Source organism: Nomascus leucogenys, chromosome 8 (assembly GCF_006542625.1).
Source record: "Nomascus leucogenys isolate Asia chromosome 8, Asia_NLE_v1, whole genome shotgun sequence".
In the NCBI taxonomy this organism is placed as follows: Eukaryota; Metazoa; Chordata; class Mammalia; order Primates; family Hylobatidae; genus Nomascus; species Nomascus leucogenys.
This window is the reverse complement of record NC_044388.1, coordinates 35,974,720-35,998,022: the sequence shown is the minus strand read 5'-3', so window position 1 is coordinate 35,998,022 and position 23,303 is coordinate 35,974,720. Positions and strand designations below refer to the sequence as shown.

The following is a 23,303-nucleotide window of genomic DNA, read 5'->3' as shown; positions in this document are numbered from 1 at the left end:
TTCCCTCATTCCTTCTCTGAATGAATGTCCAAATCCACAGAATCACACCAAAATCTACCATATATTCCACAAAAATAGGAAGTTCTAGTGATACCTTCACAAAGACTTCTCTAATTTCTCTAAACACTCTCTCCCTTCAGAACTTCAATAGCATTTATATGTATTCACATGTCCCTTATCTCATTCTCTGCTACATTACACTCATTTCTTCTTAAGTAACATCTTCCATAATAGATGATGCATCTCATCTAATTTAGCTTTGAATCCCCCCACAAAATGCAATACAGTGCCTTATACAAAAATACATGTTTAATAACTAGTGGAAAAAATAGCCATAAACTCCAGCTCAAGAAATTTTAAACACAGCCTGGCACAGTGACTCTCGGTGCTTTGGGAGGCCAAGGGTTGGGGGTATCACTTGAGCCCTGGAGTTTGAGACAGGCAGGGCAACATGGGGAGACCCCATACCTACAAAAAAAAATAAAAAATAAATAGCTGGGTGTGGTGGCACCTGTGGTCCCAGCTACTCTGGAGGCTGAGGTGGGAGGACTGCTTGAACCCAGGAGTTCAAGGCTGCAGCAAGCTATGATCACACCACTGCATTCCAGCCTGAGCAACTCCTAAGTTCTTAAACTACAAAAAGCCCATTGCTATTGTTAAAAACACTTTAACTTTTTTTTTTTTGGCAGGGGGAGGAGGACGGGGGTGCTTTTTCCCAGTCCCTACAGGCCAAAGAAGCTCACAGCTGTAACTTTAGAGCTTCAGAAAGTCACTGTGAACTATAATTCTATGTGCAAAATAAAACCAAAAGATAAAGTAGTGATAATTATCTCTAGGAATATATTTCATTCAGATGAAATAGCTTGTCTAGAAAACAGGATGGATAATCCTCTCCCGTTAGTTTGAAAATTACAAGAGTGATTAAAACTACCAATAGTTTCAACAAATGTCTATAGTCAAATCGTGTATTATCAAAACTACCGTCTAATTCTAGTGCCACGACAAGATTTGGCATTCTGCCAATGTGATCAGAAGAGAATTTTCACTTAATCTCTCAGTTATGCAAATTAATGAGTGTGTTTTTATTTTCTAATCTACAAAATTAAGGTCATTGCATATCTTATCACATATTTATACAGAATGTTTAAAGATTTTTATATAGTAAGTTGTTTAGACAGCTAAAACAAAGTTCCTTAAGTAATACCTTTACTGTTTAATTTCTAATCAAACTTGCAGCTTCAAAACAAAATTTTAAACTCTATTCACAAACCCCTAGATAGGCTACATAACTGTTTATACTATTTAGAAAAATCTTGTGTAAGAGAGAATTATATGCTGCTACTATATGTTACATACATTATCTCTTTAAACTCCAATTATTCCCAGTTTAAAATGTTTATTTTACAGCTCAAAATCATGTACAAAGATATTAATTTTTCCTAAGTTGGTTAAAGGGAACATTTTACTAAATTCTCAAAGGAATTATAATGATAATTTTTAAAACAACATCCCAGGATACCAAGATCACTGAAATGGGGAGAAAAAAAAACAGTGCCTTATTTTCATTGCATTTAGTGTCTACAGATTTTCATTCAGTGGTACCTTCAGAAAAGTTTTACTTTTATCTAGCAAGGGTAGTATAATATTTCACAAAGGATAAACTTCTTAATTTGAGGACTCCCAGAAGAGACTGTGAGTGTAAGTGGTCTGATTTGGCTTTTTAATAGGTGAAATCTGATCTCTCTTGTGGCCAGTTCAAGTTTGTCAAGGAGCCTACTTAGACTTATTTGTTGATACTGGATATGGCTAGATTACACCAAATTAAAACAAGAATAATTTTTATAAATTATACATTCAACTGGGATAACAGGTTTTGAAGGTGATAGAGACAGAATACATTTTCATAGATCTCAATTATATTTAAGCTGTCGCTTACAACTAAAATTCTTGTTATAAAAAATACAGTTTCACTCACAGCACCTAAAACAGTTCCTTAGGCAACACTTCTACTATTAAATTTCTTATCCAACTTGTGATTTACAAACAAAATTTTAAACTCCATTTAGAATCTAAAAACATCAGTACACTAAGTTTTCAATATATTTCATTAAAAATATTTCACAACTAATTTAATAAATATGTTCCTTTTTTTTTTTTTTGAGACAGAGTCTTGCTCTGTTGCCCAGGCTGGAGTGCAGTGGCACAATCTCGGCTCACTGCAAGCTCCGCCTCCCAGGTTCACGCCATTCTCCTGCCTCAGCCTCCAATATGTTCCTTTCTAAAAATACAAACTCAGTCGTGTCCTTTGTAGGGACATGGATGAAACTGGAAAACATCATTCTCAGTAAACTATCGCAAGGACAAAAAACCAAACACCGCATGTTCTCACTCATAGGTGGGAATTGAACAATGAGAACTCATGGACACAGGAAGGGGAACATCACATTCCGGGGACTGTTGTGGGGTGGGGGGAGGGGGGAGGGACAGCATTAGGAGATACACCTAATGCTAAATGACAAGTTAATTGGTGCAGGAAATCTATATGGCACATGGAAACATATGTGACAAACCTGCACAATGTGCACATGTACCCTAAAACCTAAAGTATAATAAAAAAATAAAAATAAAAAAAATAAAAATACAAACTCAAAGTATTTACATGAAGCATTCGAGTATTTCACAAATAAAATGCTTACCTATTCTACATTCAAAATGAGAATTTTAATCTCTATTTTAAAGTATATTTTAATAAATATGCATATTTGCAAAGTATCCTATCCCTCGCTCTTGATCTATTCAGCCAATATCAGTGTGTAATATTTAGCTTTGCTTTATAGACTTCTAAATCAGGGGAAAAAATCATATAAAGGAAAGGACTATAGAACAAGCTCTTGGACTGCAAGGGTCCTATCTTGTTCACATTTGTACCCGTGGTTGTTTAGAAGAATACTGGAACATCAATCACTCCAAAAAAATGTACCTGAATTTAATTGATTATTTATTCATTAGGAAAGGCAAAAACCACAATTTTCTTATAACCTTAAATACTTCTGATAGGAAACAGAAGGAAAAATAAATATGTCCCAAATATTTTTACTGAAATTAGACATTTAAAAAATAATCCCTATAACTAAAGTTTTCCTTGAAGAATTTAAGAGTTTCCTGGACAGAAGGACAATCTTGTTCTACCTGTCCCTTGACACAATGAAAGTTAACTTTTCCTAATTATCCTAAGCAAGACTAGTCTAGGGATTCACCCAAATGCAATGTGATAAACTAACACAGTGCTTCCAGACTGAGCTGCAGAGCTGAACATCGGCTTGGAACATGGAAACAGCAGAAGATGCCATAAACACAGGTTTCATCCAAAGTAATGAATGTAGTATTTACCTGGAACTTAGTAAGACTCTATTGAGTTCCTAGTCACCCATCTGAAGTCAAAGTTACAATCATAATACTGCAAATCTCTGAAGAAAAGTGTAATAGAAGTAAAGGAAGATCTACGAAGGGAATTCACAGATATACTTACAGATCCTCGGAGAAATAAAATTGGAAGCCCAATTCCAAATTTTCCCCCTAAGATGTCCACAGCAGACAAAAGCTGAAATGCTTGTGGACCAAAGTCCCAGGATGTATCCTCTGAGTCATCCATGGAATAGCAATGATCCAATCTAAATAAAAATAATAACATTTGAAGAAAGCTTAGCCAAGGCGTGTATCTTTAGAAATCAAAAGATTTGGCATAACAATTAGCCAAGTAAAAAATATCTCAAATGTGCCAACTACTTCAGAAGCTACGAATAAAGTTCATTATACCTGAGTATGTAAAGTATCTAAAATATGAAAAATAAACTATTATAGCATAACAGATATGTTATGTTGATGGTTCTCAATCCTAGTGCCCTAGAAGCAAGTTTCATGGGAGGCACCTCAGACTACAGAAAGGAATAATGTTAATAATAGGACAAGCAAGCAGAGTTGCTGTATTGATAGCTAGAACAGCTCCACTTACTTGACCAATTATATAAATATTGGACTTTAGTGTTAAAGGTGTGTTGCAAAAAAAGATTTGTTGCAAAAAAAAAAAAAAAAGCCTTTCAGCTTAGAAAAAACACATCTCAGTTGCTGCCTCTTTCTTCTGCCACTCCTGGTCCTGTTTAGGGGCTCACTCATTCGGGGCAGACCTGGTAACTCTTTTGTGAAGCAGCAGCTGAGGAGGCTGCCAAACTCACCAGGGTCCACAGAAAGCCCAAGGAAGGAGTCAAGACTGAGAACAAGGAAAATGTTCATTTGAAGGTTCATCTTAAACTGTGGTGCAGTTTAAGATGAAGAGCAACGCACCACACCACTTAGTAAACCAATGAAAGCCTATTGTAAGGGACACGGTTTGTCAATGAGGCAGATCAGGTTTCAATTTGACAGGCAGCCAATCAATGAACCAGACACATCTGCACATTTGGAAGTGAGGCTTAAGATAAAACTGATGTGGTCCAGCAGCTGATATGGAGATGTCTACTAAAAGGGGGACCTGCTACTTTACTGCAGAACTCTACTCTTCCAGACCAAGAATACAGTCTCAATTAGAAAGCTACAATTTGGCCAGGCACAGTGGCTCACACCTGTAATCCCAGCACTTTGGGAGGCCGAGGCGGGTGGATCACTTGAGGTCAGGCGTTCAAGACCAGCCTGGCCAACACGGTGAAAACCTATCTCTAGTAAAAATACAAAAATTAGCTGGGTATGGTGACATGCACCTGTAATCCCAGCTACTCAGAAGGCTGAGGCAGGAGAATGGCTTTAACCTGAGAGGCAGAGGTTGCAGTGAGCCGAGATTGGGCCACTACTACACTCCAGCCTGGGTGATGAGAGCAAAACCGTCTCAAAAAAAAAAAAAAAAAAAAGAAAGTTGCAATTTGGTTCCACCACATCCTGACTACACAGTTTTCTCTATTCTTTCATTTTCCCCTTCCTCAGTCTTTTATTGCACAGAAAGCAACTGGTGTATGTCCACAGGCATATTGCTTTTCTTTTCTTTCTTTTTTTAACTAAATGGCCAATAATATGTTTAGATTGACCTCAATGGAGATAGGGTGGGGAAAAGAAGCACTGGTTCTGTGAAAAGACTCCCTTTGTCCCCTAGTGGCCTGCTCATTCAGCTCTTATCTTTATACTCCAGGATGTTATTATGCTGTCACGGTTTTAGCAAAAAACAATATAAAAATCCTTGCATACCTTGTTCAATTAGATAATTTTAATGTTTTTCATTTATCACTGTAAAACCAAGGACAATTTTACAGCTGTTTTTATGTAGCTGTTACTTGTGGGGCAATCTGTCTTTAAGTAGAAATAAATTACTCTAGTAATAACAACTCCAAGATAGTTTTCCCTTAGTCAAGTGTCTTGTTTAAATAAATTTCTTATTTAAAATGAAAAAAAACCCCAAATCCTATGCTATAAATTGTTAAATGCTAATGACTGTAAAATATGACACAAAGATTATAAACCTTTCATTTGAGTAGATTTAGAAGTTAAATTCCTAAGTCAACCTTTGGGTAGATCTAAAATTATCATAAATTCAAATGAGAATTATTTAAGTAGGTTGAGAACAAAAGGACTCATTAAAGAAAATCTACTATAGAGTTCAACTACCTAATTCAATTGCTTTCCTTAGAGTATCTTTGAAATAGCAATAAGAATGCATTCAATATTCCAAATATAATAATGTTTGGGAAAAAAACTATGCTTAGGTTTATTCTCCTAATCTCTTTAGTGAGATGCTTAGCTGATTACTTTTCTTTTCTATTATGAGTATTTCAAGCTATCAAACTCCCACAAAGTACTATTCATGTTGCCTCTTACCAGTTTTTTTTTTGTTGTTGTTGTTAAAATTTTGTAGAGATGGGGTCTCATTATGTTGCCCAGACTGGTCTTGAACTCCTGGCCTCAACTGATCCTCTCTCCTCAGTCTCCCAAAGAGCTACAATGACAGGTGTGAGCCACTGGGCCCTCTTACTAGTTTTTTTTGTTTTTGTTTTTGAGACAGAGTGTCGCTCTGTCGCCAGGCTGGAGTGCAGTGGTCCAATCTCGGCTCACGGAAACCTCCGTCTCCCAGGTTCAAGCGATTCTCCTGCCTCAGCCTCCCAAGTAGCTGGGACTACAGGCACATGCCACCATGCCCAGCTAATTTTTGTATTTTTAGTAGAGACGGGGTTTCACCATGTTGGCCAGGATGGTTTCGATCTCTTGACCTTGTGATCCCCCAGCCTCGGCTTCCCAAAGTGCTGGGATTACAGGCGTGAGCCAACGTATCCAGCCTCTTACCAGTTTTAATGTATATCATTGTAACTATCCCTAAGTTCTAAAAGTGTTAATGCATATTAATGTAGTTATCTGTAGGTTTAAATTTTCTTTTAATTTCCAGTTTCTTTCTTTGAATATGAATTGTTATTTTTAATTTCCAAATGCATGAGAATTTTGTTGTTTATCCTCTTATTTATTTCTAACTCAAGTGCATTATGGTCAGAAAGTGTGGTGAGAAAACTTCCAAATTCATAGAAGAATTTTGAGACAAGCTAGTCTAGTACAGGGTCAGAAAACACTTTCTATAAAGGACCAGATAGTAAGTATTTCAAGCTTTATGGGCCATGATAGGCTTTGTGCCAACTACTTAACTCAAGCAGCCCTACATAACACATAAACAGAAGGCATGGCTCTGTTCTGAGAAAACTTATTTACAAAAACATTAGTCAAGTGTGATGGCTCATGCCTATAATCCCAGCACTTTAGGAGGCTGAGGTAGGAGGACTGATTGAGGGAAGGAGTTTGAAAACCAGCCTGGGCAACATACTGAGACTCTGTCTCTACCAAAAAAAAAATTTTTTTTAATTAACTGGGCCAGGTAGTGCGTGCCTGTAGCTACTTGGGAAGCTGAGGCAAGAGAATTGCTTGAGCCCAGGAATTTGAGGTTACAGTGAGCTATGGTCATACAGCCTGTGTGACAGTGAGACCCTATGTCAAAAAAAAATTAAAAAAACAAAAAACAAAAAACGGCATGCAGATTTGGCCTACAGGCCATAGTTTGCCAACCCATGCTCTAATATATAGGGGTTTTTTTTGTTTTTTTGTTTGTTTAGTTTTTTTGTTTGTTTGGTTGGGTTTTTTGAGACAGTCTCACTCTGTTGCCCAGGCTGGAGTGCAGTGGTGCAATCTCGGCTCACTGCAAGCTCCGCCTCCCAGGTTCACACCATTCTCCTGCCTCAGCCTCCCGAGTAGTGAGACTACAGGCGCCTGCCACCACGCCCGGCTAATTTTTTGTATTTTTAGTAGAGACGGGGTTTCACCATGTTAGCCACGATGGTCTCGATCTCCTGACCTCGGGATCCGCCCACCTCAGCCTCCCAAAGTGCTGGGATTACAGGTGTGAGCCACCGCACCCAGCCCAATACATAGTTTTTAGAAATATTCCATGTATGTTTGAGGAATGAAGTCTTTCAGTGCTTCTCAATCAGTGTGCTATAAACAAGTGAGTTGTAAGAGTGCTGAAAGGTTAATCACTGCAGATCTTAGGGTTTTGGACAGAAACTGAACTCTGACAATTAGTCCAATGTGTTACATACACATATCATTTGCTATGTGGGTCATGAAGTAAAAATACTTGAGATACACTGCTACAGTTGCTTGGTCTAGGGCTCTATATACTATGTATCTGATAAATCAAACTTATTACTATGTTGACCAAATTTTCTATAGTGTACTAATTTTTGGATTCTTTACCCTACCAATAACTAAAAATTACATCAAATTCTCCCACTTATATGGTGGATTTGTTGATTTCTCCACCTCTTCTGTCAGCTTTGTGCTTTATGTACTTGCTGGATTTTTAAGTTTGTTTGTTTTTTTTTTAAATAGAGAGGAGTCTTGCTATGTTGCCCAGACTGTTCTCAAAGTCTTGGGTTCGAGCAATCCTCCTGCCTCAGCCTTCCAAAGGGCTAGGACTACAGGTGTGAGCCATGACGCCCAGACTAGTTTTTATTATTATTGTTATTATTATTCATTTATTTTTTTATGTGAGACAGAGTCTGACTCTGACGCCCAGCCTGGAGTGTAGTGGTGCCATCACGGCTCACTGCAGCTGCAGTCTTGACTTTCCAGGCTCAAGCGATCTTTCCACCTCAGCCTCCATAGTAGCTGGGACTAGAGGCACAGGACGCTATGCCTAGCTAATTTTTTTAATTTATTTTTTACTTTTGTAGAGACACAGTCTCGGTTTTTTGCCCAGACTAGTCTTAAAAATCCTAGTCTCAAGTGATCCTCCCACCTCAGCCTCCCAAAGTGCTGATCCTACAAGTGTGAGCCACCGCACCAGGCAAGTTACTGTTTGTTGGTTGTGTTTTTTTTGTTGTTTTTGTTTTTTTTAAAGGTGCATAGAACAATTCTATCTTCTTAGTGAAGGAACTATTTGCCATTACACAGAGAAAAACTCCATCTTTAATAATGCTTCTTTTGTCTTAGAATAATGCAGCTATTGAACTTAGGTATGTAGCTAACGCAACCAGGTAAATAATTTGTTTTTATTTTTTCAATTAACATAGGCAAATTGGTTGTATGTATGTGTAAAGTTCTACAAATTTTAAGATATCCATAGATTCATCTAACTCCCATCACAATCAGGGCACGATAAATCTATCACTCCAAAATACTGTCTTGTATTATCCTTTGGAATCATACCTTCTCCCTCCCCCAATCTCTAATAACCACTGATCTTTTCTTCATCCCTCTAGTATAGTTTTATGTTTCAAAGACTATTATATAAATGGGATCACGCTATAGAATTGGTATTGTTTTGTCTTCTAAATGTTTGGTAGAATTTGTCATTGAAACTCTTTGAGCTAGGGAATTTTATTTTCAGAGATTTTTAACATAGAATTAAATCCCTCTAATGGTTGTAACACTATGCAGGTTATCTAATTCACTGTAAGTTTAATTAGCTTGAGATTATCAAGAAATTGATCCACTTCATCTAAATTATTAAAGTTATGTTCTGAGTTGTTCATAGTGTTCCCTTATCATCCCTAGTAATACCTGGGGGGTCTGTAGTGAAATTCCCTGTTTCATTCCTGGTATTGGTCTTCTGTGTCTTTTCTCTTCCTGTCAGTCTTGTTAGAAGTTTGTATCAATTTTGTTGATCTTTACACAGAATGAGCTTTTGAGTTCATTGATTTTCTCTATTGTTTTTCCATTTTCTATTCACTGACAATGAATGCTGCATGCTGCTTTGTTTGTTTTTTAATTTTTTTTGACCTAGGGTCTCACTCTGTCACCCAGGCTGGACAGCAGTGGTATGACCATAGCTTTTCTATTCATTGACCTATGTTCTTTATTATTTCCTTCTGTTTGACACATTTTGATTTATTTTGCTCTTATTTGCTTGTTGCTTAAGATGTAAGCTTAGGTATTGATTTGAGACATTTCTTCTTTTATAATATAGGTATTTAATACTATAAATTTCCTTCTCAGTATTGCATTAGCTGCATCTCACACATTTTGTATTTTCATTTCATTCAGTTCAAAACATTTTCTGATTTGCCTTGAGACTTCCTCTTTGACACACAGATTTATTTATAAGTGTGTTATTTAATTTCTAAGGTTTCTAAGGTTTAGAAACTTTTCTGTTATCTTTCTGTTATTGCTTTCTAGTTTAATTCCATTCTAGTCAAAAAATATACAAATACAAGATTCTTAAATTTGTTAAGGTTTGTTTTATGACTCTGAATATGATCCATGTTCATGAATACTGCATCTGCACTTGAAAAGAATGTGTACTCTACCGTTGTTGGGTAGAATGTTCTAAAAAAGTCAATGAGATCCAGCATGTTGATAGTCCTGTTCATTTCTTCTATCTTCTTACTGACTTTTTGGTCTATCAGTTTTATTGATTATTGAGATATGTTGGAAGTCACCAAATGTAACTGTAGGTTTCTCTATTTCTCCTTTCAGTTCTGTCAGTCTTTTTGTTAAACAGATATATATATATCTACATATATATGTGGATATATATATATTTAGGATGATGTCTTCTTGGTTGTGATGATTAATATTATGCATCAACTTGGCTAGCCTATGATGCTCAGTTGTTTGGTCAAACACTAATCTAGATGTTGCTGTAAAATATTTTGTAGATGTGATTAACATTTATAATCAGTTGACTTTAAGTATAGGAGATTACTGTCAATAATGTGGGTGGGCCTCATCCACTAAGTGGCAGGACTAAAGGGCAAAAACTAGGTTTGCTGGAGAAGAAATTCTGCCTCAAGACTGTAACATCACCTCTTGCCTGAGTTTCCAGCCTATTGACCTGCTCTACAAATTTCAGACTTGCCAACCCCCACAATTTCGTGAGCTAATTCTTCAAAATCAGTCCCCTCATCCCTCTCTCCCCATATTTGTTCTTCCTCGCCCTCCCCATATATATATATATATATATATATATATATATATATATATATCCATAATATCAGTGGTCCTGTTTCTCTGGTGAACCCTGAATGATACATTGGTGAAATGATTCTTTTACAACATATAATATCCTTCTTTATCCTGATAATATTCTTTGCTCCAAAGTCTCCATTGTCTGATATTAAAGTAACAACTCCAGCTTCCTTTTGATTAATGTTTTCATGGAATGTAATGTTTCATTCTTTTTTAAACCTATCTATATAATTATAGTGGATTTCTTGTGGACAACATATAGAACAGGGTCATGTTTTTAAACCAATTCTTACCATTTACACCTTTAAATAATATTTTAGATCATTTACATTTAATATAACTATTGATATGTTTAGATTTAGGGCTACCATTTTATTGCTTTATCTATTTTTTAAGCAAAATATTTCAATATTGTTTGCTTTCTCATATCTAAATACATTCATCGTTTTGTTTAAAAAACTGAAATACTTATCATTCAACAAAAATTCAATTAAACATGAATAGGAAGAGAAAGAAAGACTTTTAAAATGTCCATCTATAATAAGAAATCTTTACCTGGACCTGCAATTATCACAGCATTTTTCAGTTCCCATAATTCCCAAGGAGGCTTTTTGTACTTGTTTGTCCTCAAAATGAGACAAGATGATTCTACCCAAGACAAAATTTTAAATTAAATAAAAGAACAGAAATGTATATGTTAAGTTCATTCCTGAAAATAATGAGGTAAAATAATCATTAATTGATTCACTTGGGACCTCATTATTTGACTTCAGCTTACTCAGACACAAAGAAGTTAGCCTTAAAAATTCAGCACACATGTAACAGCAACAAAATATTTTTTCAAAATACTGATAATTATTTAGCCAAATTGTTTTCTTAAAAGAGCATCATCCATAAATCCATATTATTGGCATAAAATAAATAATACATACTGTCTCCTACATCTGCTAGAATGAAGATATTTTTCCATCTTTGCCATCATCTTTAATTTGTATAATCGAAACTTCTCATTACGTATCTCAGTAAGAAGGTGCCTGTCGATTAAAAACATCACAGGAATATGTAAAACTGTATTGTCAACTTTCTTACTTTTTATTTATTTATTTTTTGCTGTTTATTTTTCATTATCTACAAAACCCACACCCCATCAAGATAAAAGACATTTCTAGCATCTCAGAAAGTTCTGTTGTATTCCTTTCCAGTCAATGCCCCCAACAAGAAGCAAACATTTTTCTTATTTTATAAAAATTGCTTTTGAAAAAAATTCTTCCTGTGTCCAAGTATCAATTCTTTAGCTGCTTTGAAAAAGTATCATAAACGCTAAGGTTTTTCATTTCAATTTACATGTCACACACTTTTTGGCTTCAAACAAGGCTTCTACAATTTATTAATTTTTACCTTTTCCCAGTAAAAAGGTTATTCTTTAATTTATTTTGTATAAGAAACTAAAAGCACTGATGTAAGGAATACTGAAAGAAGCTCAAATTTGAGCCTTTATCTCTATCTGCTCTTCAGGACTTCTCGCCCTCCAAAACTGTCTCTTAGTATTATGGGTTATTATGGAACACCAGTCAAGTATTAGAATTAAGTTCATTTTTCAATCAATTATAACTGATTTGTTTGCCATATCAAATTTATTCAAAATTGTTAAATAACATTAAAGAGGTGTTTGTTTTCTAAAGTCAATGCAGCCATAATTCATCATGACTCTGTTAATTTCTAGTCTTCTGTGAAGAAAGCCCATGAATATCAAATATCAGATGACGACAATCTCCCAATTAGCTTTGCGTATCTTTGCAAGAATAAATAAAAGTCCGTGTTAACTAGGTCTCAGATATTTCAAAAGAAAACAATGATTTACTTATAATATCTAAGGGACAGCATTAGTAAAATCCTCATCAAAATAGACTTCACTCACTAATAATTTGACTATTCAACCTTCTGACTGATTAAATACCTCTGCATAATTCTCAAGGAGTTCTGGAAAGTCTGAAGACACAAATGATCCATTATTCAAAAACATTCTTGTCATCTGAAACCACCAGCCACCATGCTCTTCCATGTAATTATCCCCAAAGTCTCTTCCAACTGTTGACTCTAGCTCCTAGGTTAACCATATACAGTTCCTCCTTATCCACAAGGGATACATTCCAAGACCTCCAGTGGATGCCTGAAGCCGCAGAATAGTACGTATGTATGTATTATGTTTTTTCCTATACGTATCTACCTATGAAAAGTTTAATTTATAAATTTAGGCACAGTACTCTTGTGCTTTGGGGCCATTCTTAAGTAAAATAAGCGTTACTTGAACACAAGCACTGCGATACTGCAACAAGTGACTAACAGACAGGGAGTAAACACAATGTGAATGCACTGGACAAAGGGATGATTCTAAGGGAGTCGAGGCCAACTGAGTGGGATGGCACAAAATTTCATTACAGTACTCAAAGCCACCACTGATTTAAAATTTATGAATTATTTCTGGGATTTTCTATTTAACATTTTGGACGTGGTTGTGAGTAACTAAAACATAGAAAGCAAAAATGCAGATAAGGGGGCCCACAGTAATCTCATTCTTTCTACCTCAAGGGATAAAAATCAGTTCTTTTTTGCTTTATTTTGTTTGCTTGTTTAGTTTACCTTGTTCCCCTCCTATAGAAAAAAAAAACAAGAAAACAAACGCCCACACTCTCAGAACTGGGTCCTTCTTTGTATTTGGTTCAGATGACCTACATTTAACTAATCTCATCAGTGTCAGGACAAATTTGAGAAAACAAAACTACAACTCTTAACGGCAAATAAATAAATATTTATTCTTCTTTTGGGACTACAAAAATAAGTCCTGTATTCCACAGAATAAAAACAATTTGAAAATTAAAAAAATTCTAAACCATTCATGGAAATCACTTGGATCCACTGAAAGATCTATTGGACCGAGATTATTTTGCAAATTATTCTCTCTTAAAAAAAGATTACAATAACTTTGGGGTTTGACTATTTAAGGTAACAGCAAATGCAGACATTGGGACTTTGCCTGTGGTATGAATTCTGCAATTAAAAATATAAATTTACATGAAGATTACATGATGACTGGACAAGTTTCTTCTCTCAGTGATAGAATTACGGCATAAGATAGACTCTAAAAATTTTGTGAGTAACTGACCTTTCCAGGTGAGAACCAGCAACTTCATTTATTCTTAGACTTTCTAGTTTTTTCTAGAAGAGGGTTGTCACCGGGATGATACAGATCCCTCCTGAATCCTTGCTCAATTCTTTTTTATCCTGATTAATCCTATAGTTTTAGTTTCCTCAGGATTGATGCAAAGGGTAACCTGTCTGTACCCAAAATTCAAGTATGGGTTTCTGGCACCACTATTTGATTTGAATCACTGTTATTTCCTGTTAAATCTTAATGAGATAACCATTTAAAATATCTTTCAAGACCCAGAGAAACAAGAATTGTATTTATTGATGAACCTTCAAATGCACAATATAATACTGGATATTAATGTCCTCAGTACCTTTAACAAAATACACAAATAAAATCAGAACTGGTAGGAATCAACTTATGTTTGATATATTCCATATTTAATAGTAACATGTACAGCTGTGTTCTATCCCAATTATTTAAATTAGATCATAAGAAGCTTGACAGATACAACTGTCTAAAGGAAAACAAGAATTGTTATGTACAAAAAAAGGATGGTTTTGTCATCTTCTATGTTAAGAAGGAAAAGCTACTGACTACTCAGAAGGAAAATCTTAAAATTTGCATCAAACATTTTTACCTAATTAATTCCTATTCTTCTTTCAGATTTGAACTATCACTTCCACAAGGAAGCCTTATCTGACTTTTTTTAACTTGGGAAATACCACACACCATTACATATTCTTACTACTCAATGCAATTTCCCTTCATTACGCTAAACACAGTTATAATTTTAAATATGTTGCATGATTCCTTTTTTAAAAAATTTTGATTGTTGACATTTTCAAACACAAAAGGAGAACAGTAAAATGAAGCCTATGTATCCATAGTTATGTGATTCTCTAAAGAATTACCATTCCCATTATACCAAATTCTATGGAAGCAGGTACTTTGCTTTTCTTTACTATTATATCTCCCACACATAGCATAGTTCATGGAACACAGTGGACACTCAAAAACACATTGTTTAATGATGCATAAAAACAAAAACTGTAGTGGGAGGCACTCTCTTATCATTTTACTAAAATGAGCTAATATGTCCATTTAAGATCTCAATTTATTCAGCTACACAAAGGTGTACTCTGAAAATACTTCATCAGCTTGGCAGCCCCATTGATTACCACGTATAGGTTTTTCTCCTGAGATTCTTTTTCCTACGGATGAAGGAACAAAGTATTGGTAAATGCTGCCCTGAAATCTTTGCAAGATAATGTTTTCCTTTACAACAAAAAATCTCATAGAATTTAAGTGCCAACAAACTACTTGTTGAGTACTTAAGTAGAATGGTTCTCCTGCACTTAGATACTGAACACTTAATATTGACTTACGGGCAGTCTATCAGTACAGTGCAACACAATGATTCATACACAGTCAAGGAGAACTGGCATGGTCTCATGGAACTAACCAAGAAAACAAATAGTAACAAGAGTCAAATAGGAACTGAGAGAAATCCTCTGGAATAATCACCACTGTAGCATGGGAAGGAAGAATCAGTAACAAAATCAGTGGTAGTTGAAGTAACTATGGCTGAAGACATCGCAACTTGACAGGATCTGAGGAGAGGAAAAGAACCTGTTCATTAATGCACAATGGTAGCTAAGTATTCCATAGGATCTCTGTGACAGGCCCAAGTACTGTCCTGATTTAGTTAATTCCTCACACTAACTAAGGCATGCTGAAATTAGCTCATCTCCAAGTGGCAACTCTTACCACAAATGTTCTTCTTACATGTCCTCTGGATTTGGGGAGGTTTTCTTTTTCTTTTTTTTTTTTTTTTTTTACTTTAAATGCACTCACAAATTACTTGGGATACTGGAAATAGCCTCAAACACTTTCGAGGTTTATATGGAAAGAAAGAAAGAAATCTGCAAGAGTAAAAACAATAAATTTTTTTTACCTATTTACGTTAATGTCTGCAGGAGCCCAGAGGACGTGACAAGAACTTTGAAGTCCATCACGACCAGCTCTACCAATCTCCTGATAATATGATTCCATTTCCTTAGGAGCACCGTAGTGAATGACTTGGCGAATGTCAGCTTTATTAATGCCCATTCCAAAAGCTATGGTAGCTATGACACACTGAGAATAAATCACAACACAGTTTGACAAACATATTTAGTAGAATGAAAACCTTACATTTATACCTTTTTGTAAGAATAATTTGTTCATTAACTTAAGTCCCTGGCACAAAGTGGAATTTAATGTTATTTCAACCAATCATTTATAGATTATCTGCCCGATTTACAGATTAAGGACTGGTGACTAGAAATGGGATTTCTGTTCACTCTCTATAAAAAATAGTAAATAAAGTGGTCTATCTGAACTCCTATGAATACAAGACACAAAAGAGGCTCAAAATATTTATTGTGTTAAAGAAAACGTTTGCATTATAATGAAGTTTCAAGCGTCCTTACCTGATTGCAGAGTATCTTAACATTCTCTAATATTAATCTAAGATGGAAGCTTCTCATTAAAGACGGTGGGATGAAACATGATGCATTATCTCTGCATCTTTAAGAGGGTAAAATTGATAGGATGTCTCATATCTATGAATATACTGAGGTAAGTTTACACAATTGTGGGACATTTTAGGGAAGAATTAGTGATAAGACATAGAAAATTTTTTTTTAGGTAATAACAATAAAAATACAAATAGGTAAGAAAGAAAAATAGCCATAATATACTACATGGCTCAGAGATCATAAAAAGCATTTACCAAGTAATAATTATGTAAATCGTATACACTAATCTAGCCAAAATTATGACATAAACATATTAGGAGGAAAGGGGGTTAGAAATACACGGACAAGGTAAGAAAAAAGGGCAGTAAAGAATGTGAAAGAGAGCTAACCTTTCATCTTTCAGAGAGAGGAGTCGATAAATAATGCCTACAACTAATACACAAATAAACAAAAAATTAAGTAGGAGCCATGTATGTAAACTATGGCAAGATATAGTGGTAAAGTACCAAAAGAATCAGCTAAAAAGGTTGTGAATGGGAAACAGAAGTGGGAAAGACATGAGGCCTTGAAACTTTTTACTGTAAGAACAATAGACCTATCTGCATGCCATTTCATAAAGATTACATGCTAAGATGGACCAGGAATACGAAAGGAAGAGAAAAGAAGGAAAGAAGAAAGGAAAGGAGGGAGGAAAGGAGGAAAATGCTGAGTAAGTAAAAGAAAGTATGAGAAAGGTGAGAAAAAAGTAAATATAGGAATGAATATCATACTAAGTAAAAGCTCTGGCTGAGTAAGACTCAGCAATTTTTTGCTATATGTAAGAGTCAAAAGCAACACAATAATAATTCTAATTTTAATTATATGATATTATTTTTAGGTGAGATCAACCTATTTTACAGACATGATTTTCAAACTATCCTTATAAACTCTCAGGTGTAAAGATATTTTATCAAATAACTTATTCACAACATCGTTCGTAAAAAGAAAGGACTCAAGGCATCTTGAAAGGGGAAATGAAATACGAAAAGATACAAAACTAATAAAAGTGAGGATTAAAAGTAAAAATGAATGGTCAAGACTAAAAATGCCTATCTACATGCAAATGTGGTTGGATCTGGTTATAAAAATAAGAAAGAAAAGAATACTTTTTTCTAAAATTACAAAAGAAAATTTAAGATTCTAAACATCACTCAATGTAAGACATTAAGAGCTACAGCTGTCACCTCCACTTTTAGAGCCCACACTAATGTATATAACAACTGTAAAAACACACCAAAGTGAATATCTAGAATTCTATACATTATGCACTCAGTAGGTATTCAATTCTCGGTAGCAAGTAATCAATTGCAAGAACACCTGACTATTCTACATAGATGATGAAACATATTTTCATCATCTTTACAAAGTGTTTGAGAACTTTCAATGCAAATATGAAGCTTTTGAATTCTTTATAATGGCAAAGTCGGAGTATATTGGGCCAGCTGTCAGATAAAACAGAATATCTGATATCAACGTAGGGAGAAAAAACCAGTATCAATTTTTAAATTTTCATAATGTGGATAAAAATTTGTGACATCCTGCCACAGAAAGGAAGAATACCGCAACACATACATGTATATACTCTTCCAGAAATTAGGTGTAATTAATGATCATTGTGAAGTTTCCTAAGCCATATTTCAAAGCATTAATGTTTTAATGAAGCTGTGTATTGGCAGGAAAATCAGGCGCATCCAACAAAGTCTCCTGTCACAACGTAACATGAATAAAGTTTGTACTCTTTCATGTTCTGGGAGATGTTTTACTCTAAATGAATAATTACTAATACATTAAGATAGAAGAAACCATTGGTCAGTTAATGGCTTGAAGATTGATTATTAAGATTCAGTAGTAGCAGTAGCAGCTAATAAATGTTATTTGACAATATTCAAGACACTGAAATAACAGAACAAAAATATAAACACCAAAGAATTTCGATAAAATTTCTATTCTAAACAGCTGTGAATGGTATTCTTATCTTTGGAAAGAAGGGAAAGAGAGAGTAGATGCTTCCAGGCGGGTATGCATTACAGCATGACGATGTGTAGTGAAATTTATAGACAGTGAATATGAATCATACTTAAGCTTTTCAACAACATTGATAACAACTAGATATCAGAAAGAGAATCGATAGAGAAGAAATGGATGACCAGTGGGACAGAAAATGCAAGAGCTGAAGTTAAATTCCTAACTTCAGGGGAGGGCTCTTCCCCGGACTTATAGTGACCAAGTGCGGATTTCATGTTGACAGTGTCAAGTTGTTGACTTAAACCTACTCATATGCCTTGAACTTAAACTCTCCCAAATAAATCCTCTATGACACCCACTGAGCCAGTGCAATCAGGACAGGAATCTCAACTGTAGAATTTCATAATAGCTGCATCGATACCCTTTCCCTTCTTCAGTTTCTCTTCTTCAAATCAATCCAACTTATTGCTGCCAGTCTAATGTTTCTATAATCCTATTATCTTGTTTAAAAACACAGAGTAGTACATCATGATGGTTTTCAAATGATTCTGCGGCACTCCAAGGATTATAAGACCCCAACAGGGAGTGTCTTCAAGGTCTAGAGACTCTTGGACCTCCTTTTCCCTCACATTGACTTCAGCCAGAGTTATTCTACTTTAATCCGTTTTACCTATTACATAAAATTGTATCTAAACTAAAAATTTTAAGGCTAAAGTAGTCAGAGAAAACTAACAGGTATATGATACCAAGCCCAGACTGCTTCTTTGCAAGTTTTAAAGCCATCTATAACCTGGCCAACCAACCCATTCAACTGTTCTCTCAAGTCTCTAATGGTTCCACCCTGCCTCTTTGTCCATACTTTGTGCCATTCCTACCCCACATTCTCTTTCCCTCCAACCATTCCATACCAGTCACATTTCCTGAACCCAGTATGTGTTCTCATATCAAAGTGTCTTTGTAACTGCTAGTCCTTCTTCCTGGAATTCTACAACCAATTCCTTTCCCCTCATCACTTACTGGCCTGGCATACTTGAAAAACTTCTATTTACATGTTTGGACTCTAATTGAATTTTCCTGGATGGACCACCCCCATTACACAACTACCTTGACAGAGCTATTCCTCCCTCCTCTGTGCACCTAAGCACTAAGTACAGATTGCTATTTATACTAATCTGCAAGTTTGTTCTCCCACATTTATCAGAGGGACTGCTTTATGTTCAACACAAAGGAAGTATTCAATAAAGATCTGGTAAATAAACATTTGAGAAATATCTACTTCCACTATGAGCAACGGAGAGCAATGATGATTGATCCTTATACCTGAATTTCATCTCTCACAAACCTATGATGAATGTCTTTCCTTGTGCGAAAACTCATGCCCGCATGGTATGTTCCACAGGATAGATTCAGTTTCCTAAGTTCATCTGTAACTTGTTGTGTCATTTTTCTAGAAGGACAGTAGATGATTGTCGGACCTTTAAATTCCCAGTGGGAACTAAAGAAAAAGAAGAACAAAAGAGCAAACATATATACTGTATACATGCTTCAGACCAGTTTGGTTTTATCTTATTTAATTCTTCCTTTCTACTTTCTAAAGAAAAGACTAAAGGAAGAAAGCCTATCAAAAATAATGATATATTTAAGTGCATGAAAATTTAAAACATTATGGAGAATCAAATGTCCAAATGAATTGTGTGAAGTCCCCAAAACTCAGTTTTGACTTTCAGTTCAAATTAAAGCTAAAACCAGAGACAAATTTATTTGTTTTAGCTGAAACCTTGATAAAAACTTATAAACAACAGATACAAATACTTTGGGGAATGCAAGGCACCAGATTAACAATTAGTCTGGTGAGGGTTTACAAAGGGGTATGCATAAAATTTGTTACACTGTTCTTATTCTCGCTTATGGTAATAAAGTTGAGTTTCTAAATGTTTACTAAAGCAAGAGCTTTCTTATAATATTGAAAGATTCCTTTTACAGTTCAAAGAAGTATTTACTAGTAATCTTGAGACTGAATGTTATAGAAAACATCTATTAGAATGTATTTTGTAGAAACTTGTGCTTCTTTATTAAAAGTGTAAACAATTTCCATAGAAGTATAAACAATTTAAATGTTCAATTTCCATAGAACATTTTACTTAACGCCTAAAAATATTAATTTACATAAGTGCATTCATTTATGCTGACAATATAAAAAAGACTATACTATTTTAGATTTAGGAAAAGTTAATCAATTTCAAATGTATATAACTTCTGATCCAATTTCAATTTTAGGATTCCAATTTACAAAAATATTTGCTTATTGGCCAAAAGACAAATGTAAACAAATATTCACTGCAACACTATAATAGTAAAAAGTCATCTAAATGTTCATCATTATCTACACTCATACTATGAAATATTAAGCAAACATTTAAAAATTAAACATTAAAAAAATTATAAAACCTTTAAGGACTATGACAAAAGCCACTGAAAACTTAAGCAGAGGAAAAAAGGCAATAATTTCACTACAAGAGTCATACTGAATAGTCTGCTCAAATCTATTTTTGACAGCAACCAAATGGGCTTCAATATCAAAAATTCACAGTAAACTACTTAATGGAGTGAAAAAATATAAGTTTTTTTTTTAGTGTATAAAAATCTTATTTTAAGGCCAAGCACAGTGGCTCACACCTGTAATCCCAGCACTTTGGGATGCCAAGGTGGGCGGATTACCTGAGCTCAGAAGTTCAAGACCAGCCTGGCCAACATGATGAAACCCCGTCTCTACCAAAAATACAAAAATTAGCAGGGCATGGTGGCATGCGCCTGTAATCCCAGCTACCCAGGAGGCTGAGGCAGGAGAATCGCTGGAACCCAGGAGGGGGAGGCTGCAGCGAGCCAAGATTCCGCCACTGAATTACAGCCTGGGCGACAGAGCAAGACTCCATGTCAAAAAAAAAAAAAAATCGTATTTTAAAAACAAGTTTTCAAAGAAGAGAAAACTACTCACCAAAACCTAAATATTGTAATATCCTACATATATTAATGCTCTAACTTAAGAAAATGCAATATATGGAAAGATAGGAAAGATAGCAAAGATACTTTAAATTAAAAAACATTTTGCATAAATAATGGATATAGTATGCAACTATTTCTGTATCAACTTAACAACAGCAAAAAACTGCAACTATATATCTGCACAGTAGTAGAGTCAGAGAAAGGAAGTCTATATAACTAAATGCCAAAATACCAACAGTGATCACAACTGAGGTACGGAACTGGAAAATTGGAGTCCTTTTCAATTTATATGCAACAGTATTGTTCAAATTGATATTGACCATGTATCACTCTTTTTTTAAAAAGGTGGAAAATATGTAAAAATTTGAATTTATGTAACAGATAAATCAAAAGAGTAAAAATTCCTATTACAAAAGGAGTCATTGCTTTGCCAAGTGATTTGCTACAGACTGTTATTTCCTCTTAATTTTCTGAGGGGAGAAAATTCTGATCTAATCTAACCACTAAATTATATGAGAGGCTCATCTATCTCACTTAAATGTATTATGAATATATTATAATTAAGGCTTTAACAAAATAGGGTTAGTTTAAGAAACACCTTAGCTCAATGGATAAAAATATGTGAATACTGATAAACAAATTAAAGGAATTTAGAAAAATTAAAGGAAGGGAAGAAGATGGAAATAATGGGCAATGCTCTGAAGCCTTAATTACCCTCTACCTCACTGCTCATGAAGAAGAAAGTTTCTGTTCACCTAAGATCTGTAGAAAGCGTTCTGACTCTCAATGGTTTCCTGCTATCCTAAGTCTTCTTGGAGGATTAAAAATGGGTACAAAAATCTTTCTTGATCTGGTTTAAAAAAAAATTCATATTAAATACCTAGATCTTCAGTAGTGTTGAATGTTACACTGAGTCTGGTCTGTATTTCCTAGTAAGGAGTTCCAGAAAGGTATTCCAGACTTAAGGATGTGTTTGCAGACAATAATTTGTAAACTGCACAGAAAGCAACAAGGGGCACTGGGGAGAGGGGATATCTGTTGGGGAAATTATAATAGTCTGGGCTAAAAAGTAACAAAGACCTCAATTAGCAGAGTCAACATGAAAAACAGAAAGAAACATTTGCATAGGATATTAAAAGAGGACCAGGACGTCAGAAAAACAGGAGAACAATATTACACACAAAAAAGGCAAACTGCTTTAAAAAGGAGAGTGTTATTATAAGGGAAAGTGCCATAGAGAGTGTTATTATAAGGGAAAGTGCCATAGAGAGTGTTATTATAAGGGAAAGTGCCATAGAGACTGAACAGGATCGAAGATTAGGAGGAGATAACGATCTGACTATGGAGACTCTAACCCAGGACAAACAGCCTTCTTCAAAAGAACTTTTCCTCTTTAGGATGAAAGGGAAGTGAAACATAATGAGTACTCACTTCAGAGAGCACTAGAATGGCCAGAACACTCAGAATATATTCGATCCATTCTTCTTTTATTCTGAATATAGGACAAGAAAGCCAGGAGCAAATCCTACATTTAAATTACTCCTTAAGGTCCTCAAGAATAACTCCAGGATTTTCTTGGCCTAGCATCAATCTTCCCTTTAGAGGAAAACACCAAGGATGTTCTTTAAACTCTATTTGTCTATGCTTGTTTTGTGTTTGTGTTGGTAGAAGCAGCTTTTTTTTTTTTTTTTTTTTTGAAATGGGGCCTTGCTCTGTCATCCAGCCTGGAGTACAATGGTGTGATCTCAGCTCACTGCAGCCCCAACATCCTGGGCTCAAATGATCCTCCCACCTCAGCCTCCCAAATAGCTGGGACTACAGGCATGCACCACCATGCCCAGCTAATTTTTGTATTTTTTGTAGAGACAGGGATTCACCATGTTGCCCAGGCTGGTCTCGAACTCCTGGCCTCAAGTGATTCTCTGACGTCTGCCTCCCAAAGTGCTGGGATTATGGGTGTGAGACACCATGATTGGACAAGAAGCATTTATTTTAATGTTTAAAATTATAAACTGGCCAGGCACAGTGGCCAACACCTGTAATTCCAGCACTTTGGGAGGCCAACACAGTTGGATCAGTTGAGGTCAGGAGTTTGAGATCAGCCTGGCCACCATGGTGAAACCCCGTCTCCACTAAAA

At 35.2% G+C, this 23,303-nt stretch overlaps 1 protein-coding gene across 2 annotated transcripts in view; it reads right to left on the bottom strand.

Moving 5' to 3' along the window:
- Window positions 1–23,303, bottom strand: part of WRN (WRN RecQ like helicase) — a 152,687-nt gene that overhangs the window by 44,233 nt on the left and 85,151 nt on the right. For both annotated transcript variants that reach the window (XM_003269548.3, XM_030817077.1), the window contains exons 20-24: window positions 19,483–19,657; window positions 15,594–15,775; window positions 11,421–11,522; window positions 11,044–11,136; window positions 3,530–3,671 (exon numbers count right to left, since the gene is read on the bottom strand). In XM_003269548.3, the coding sequence (XP_003269596.1) occupies window positions 3,530–3,671; window positions 11,044–11,136; window positions 11,421–11,522; window positions 15,594–15,775; window positions 19,483–19,657 (694 nt within the window). The remainder of the gene's footprint in view (window positions 1–3,529; window positions 3,672–11,043; window positions 11,137–11,420; window positions 11,523–15,593; window positions 15,776–19,482; window positions 19,658–23,303) is intronic.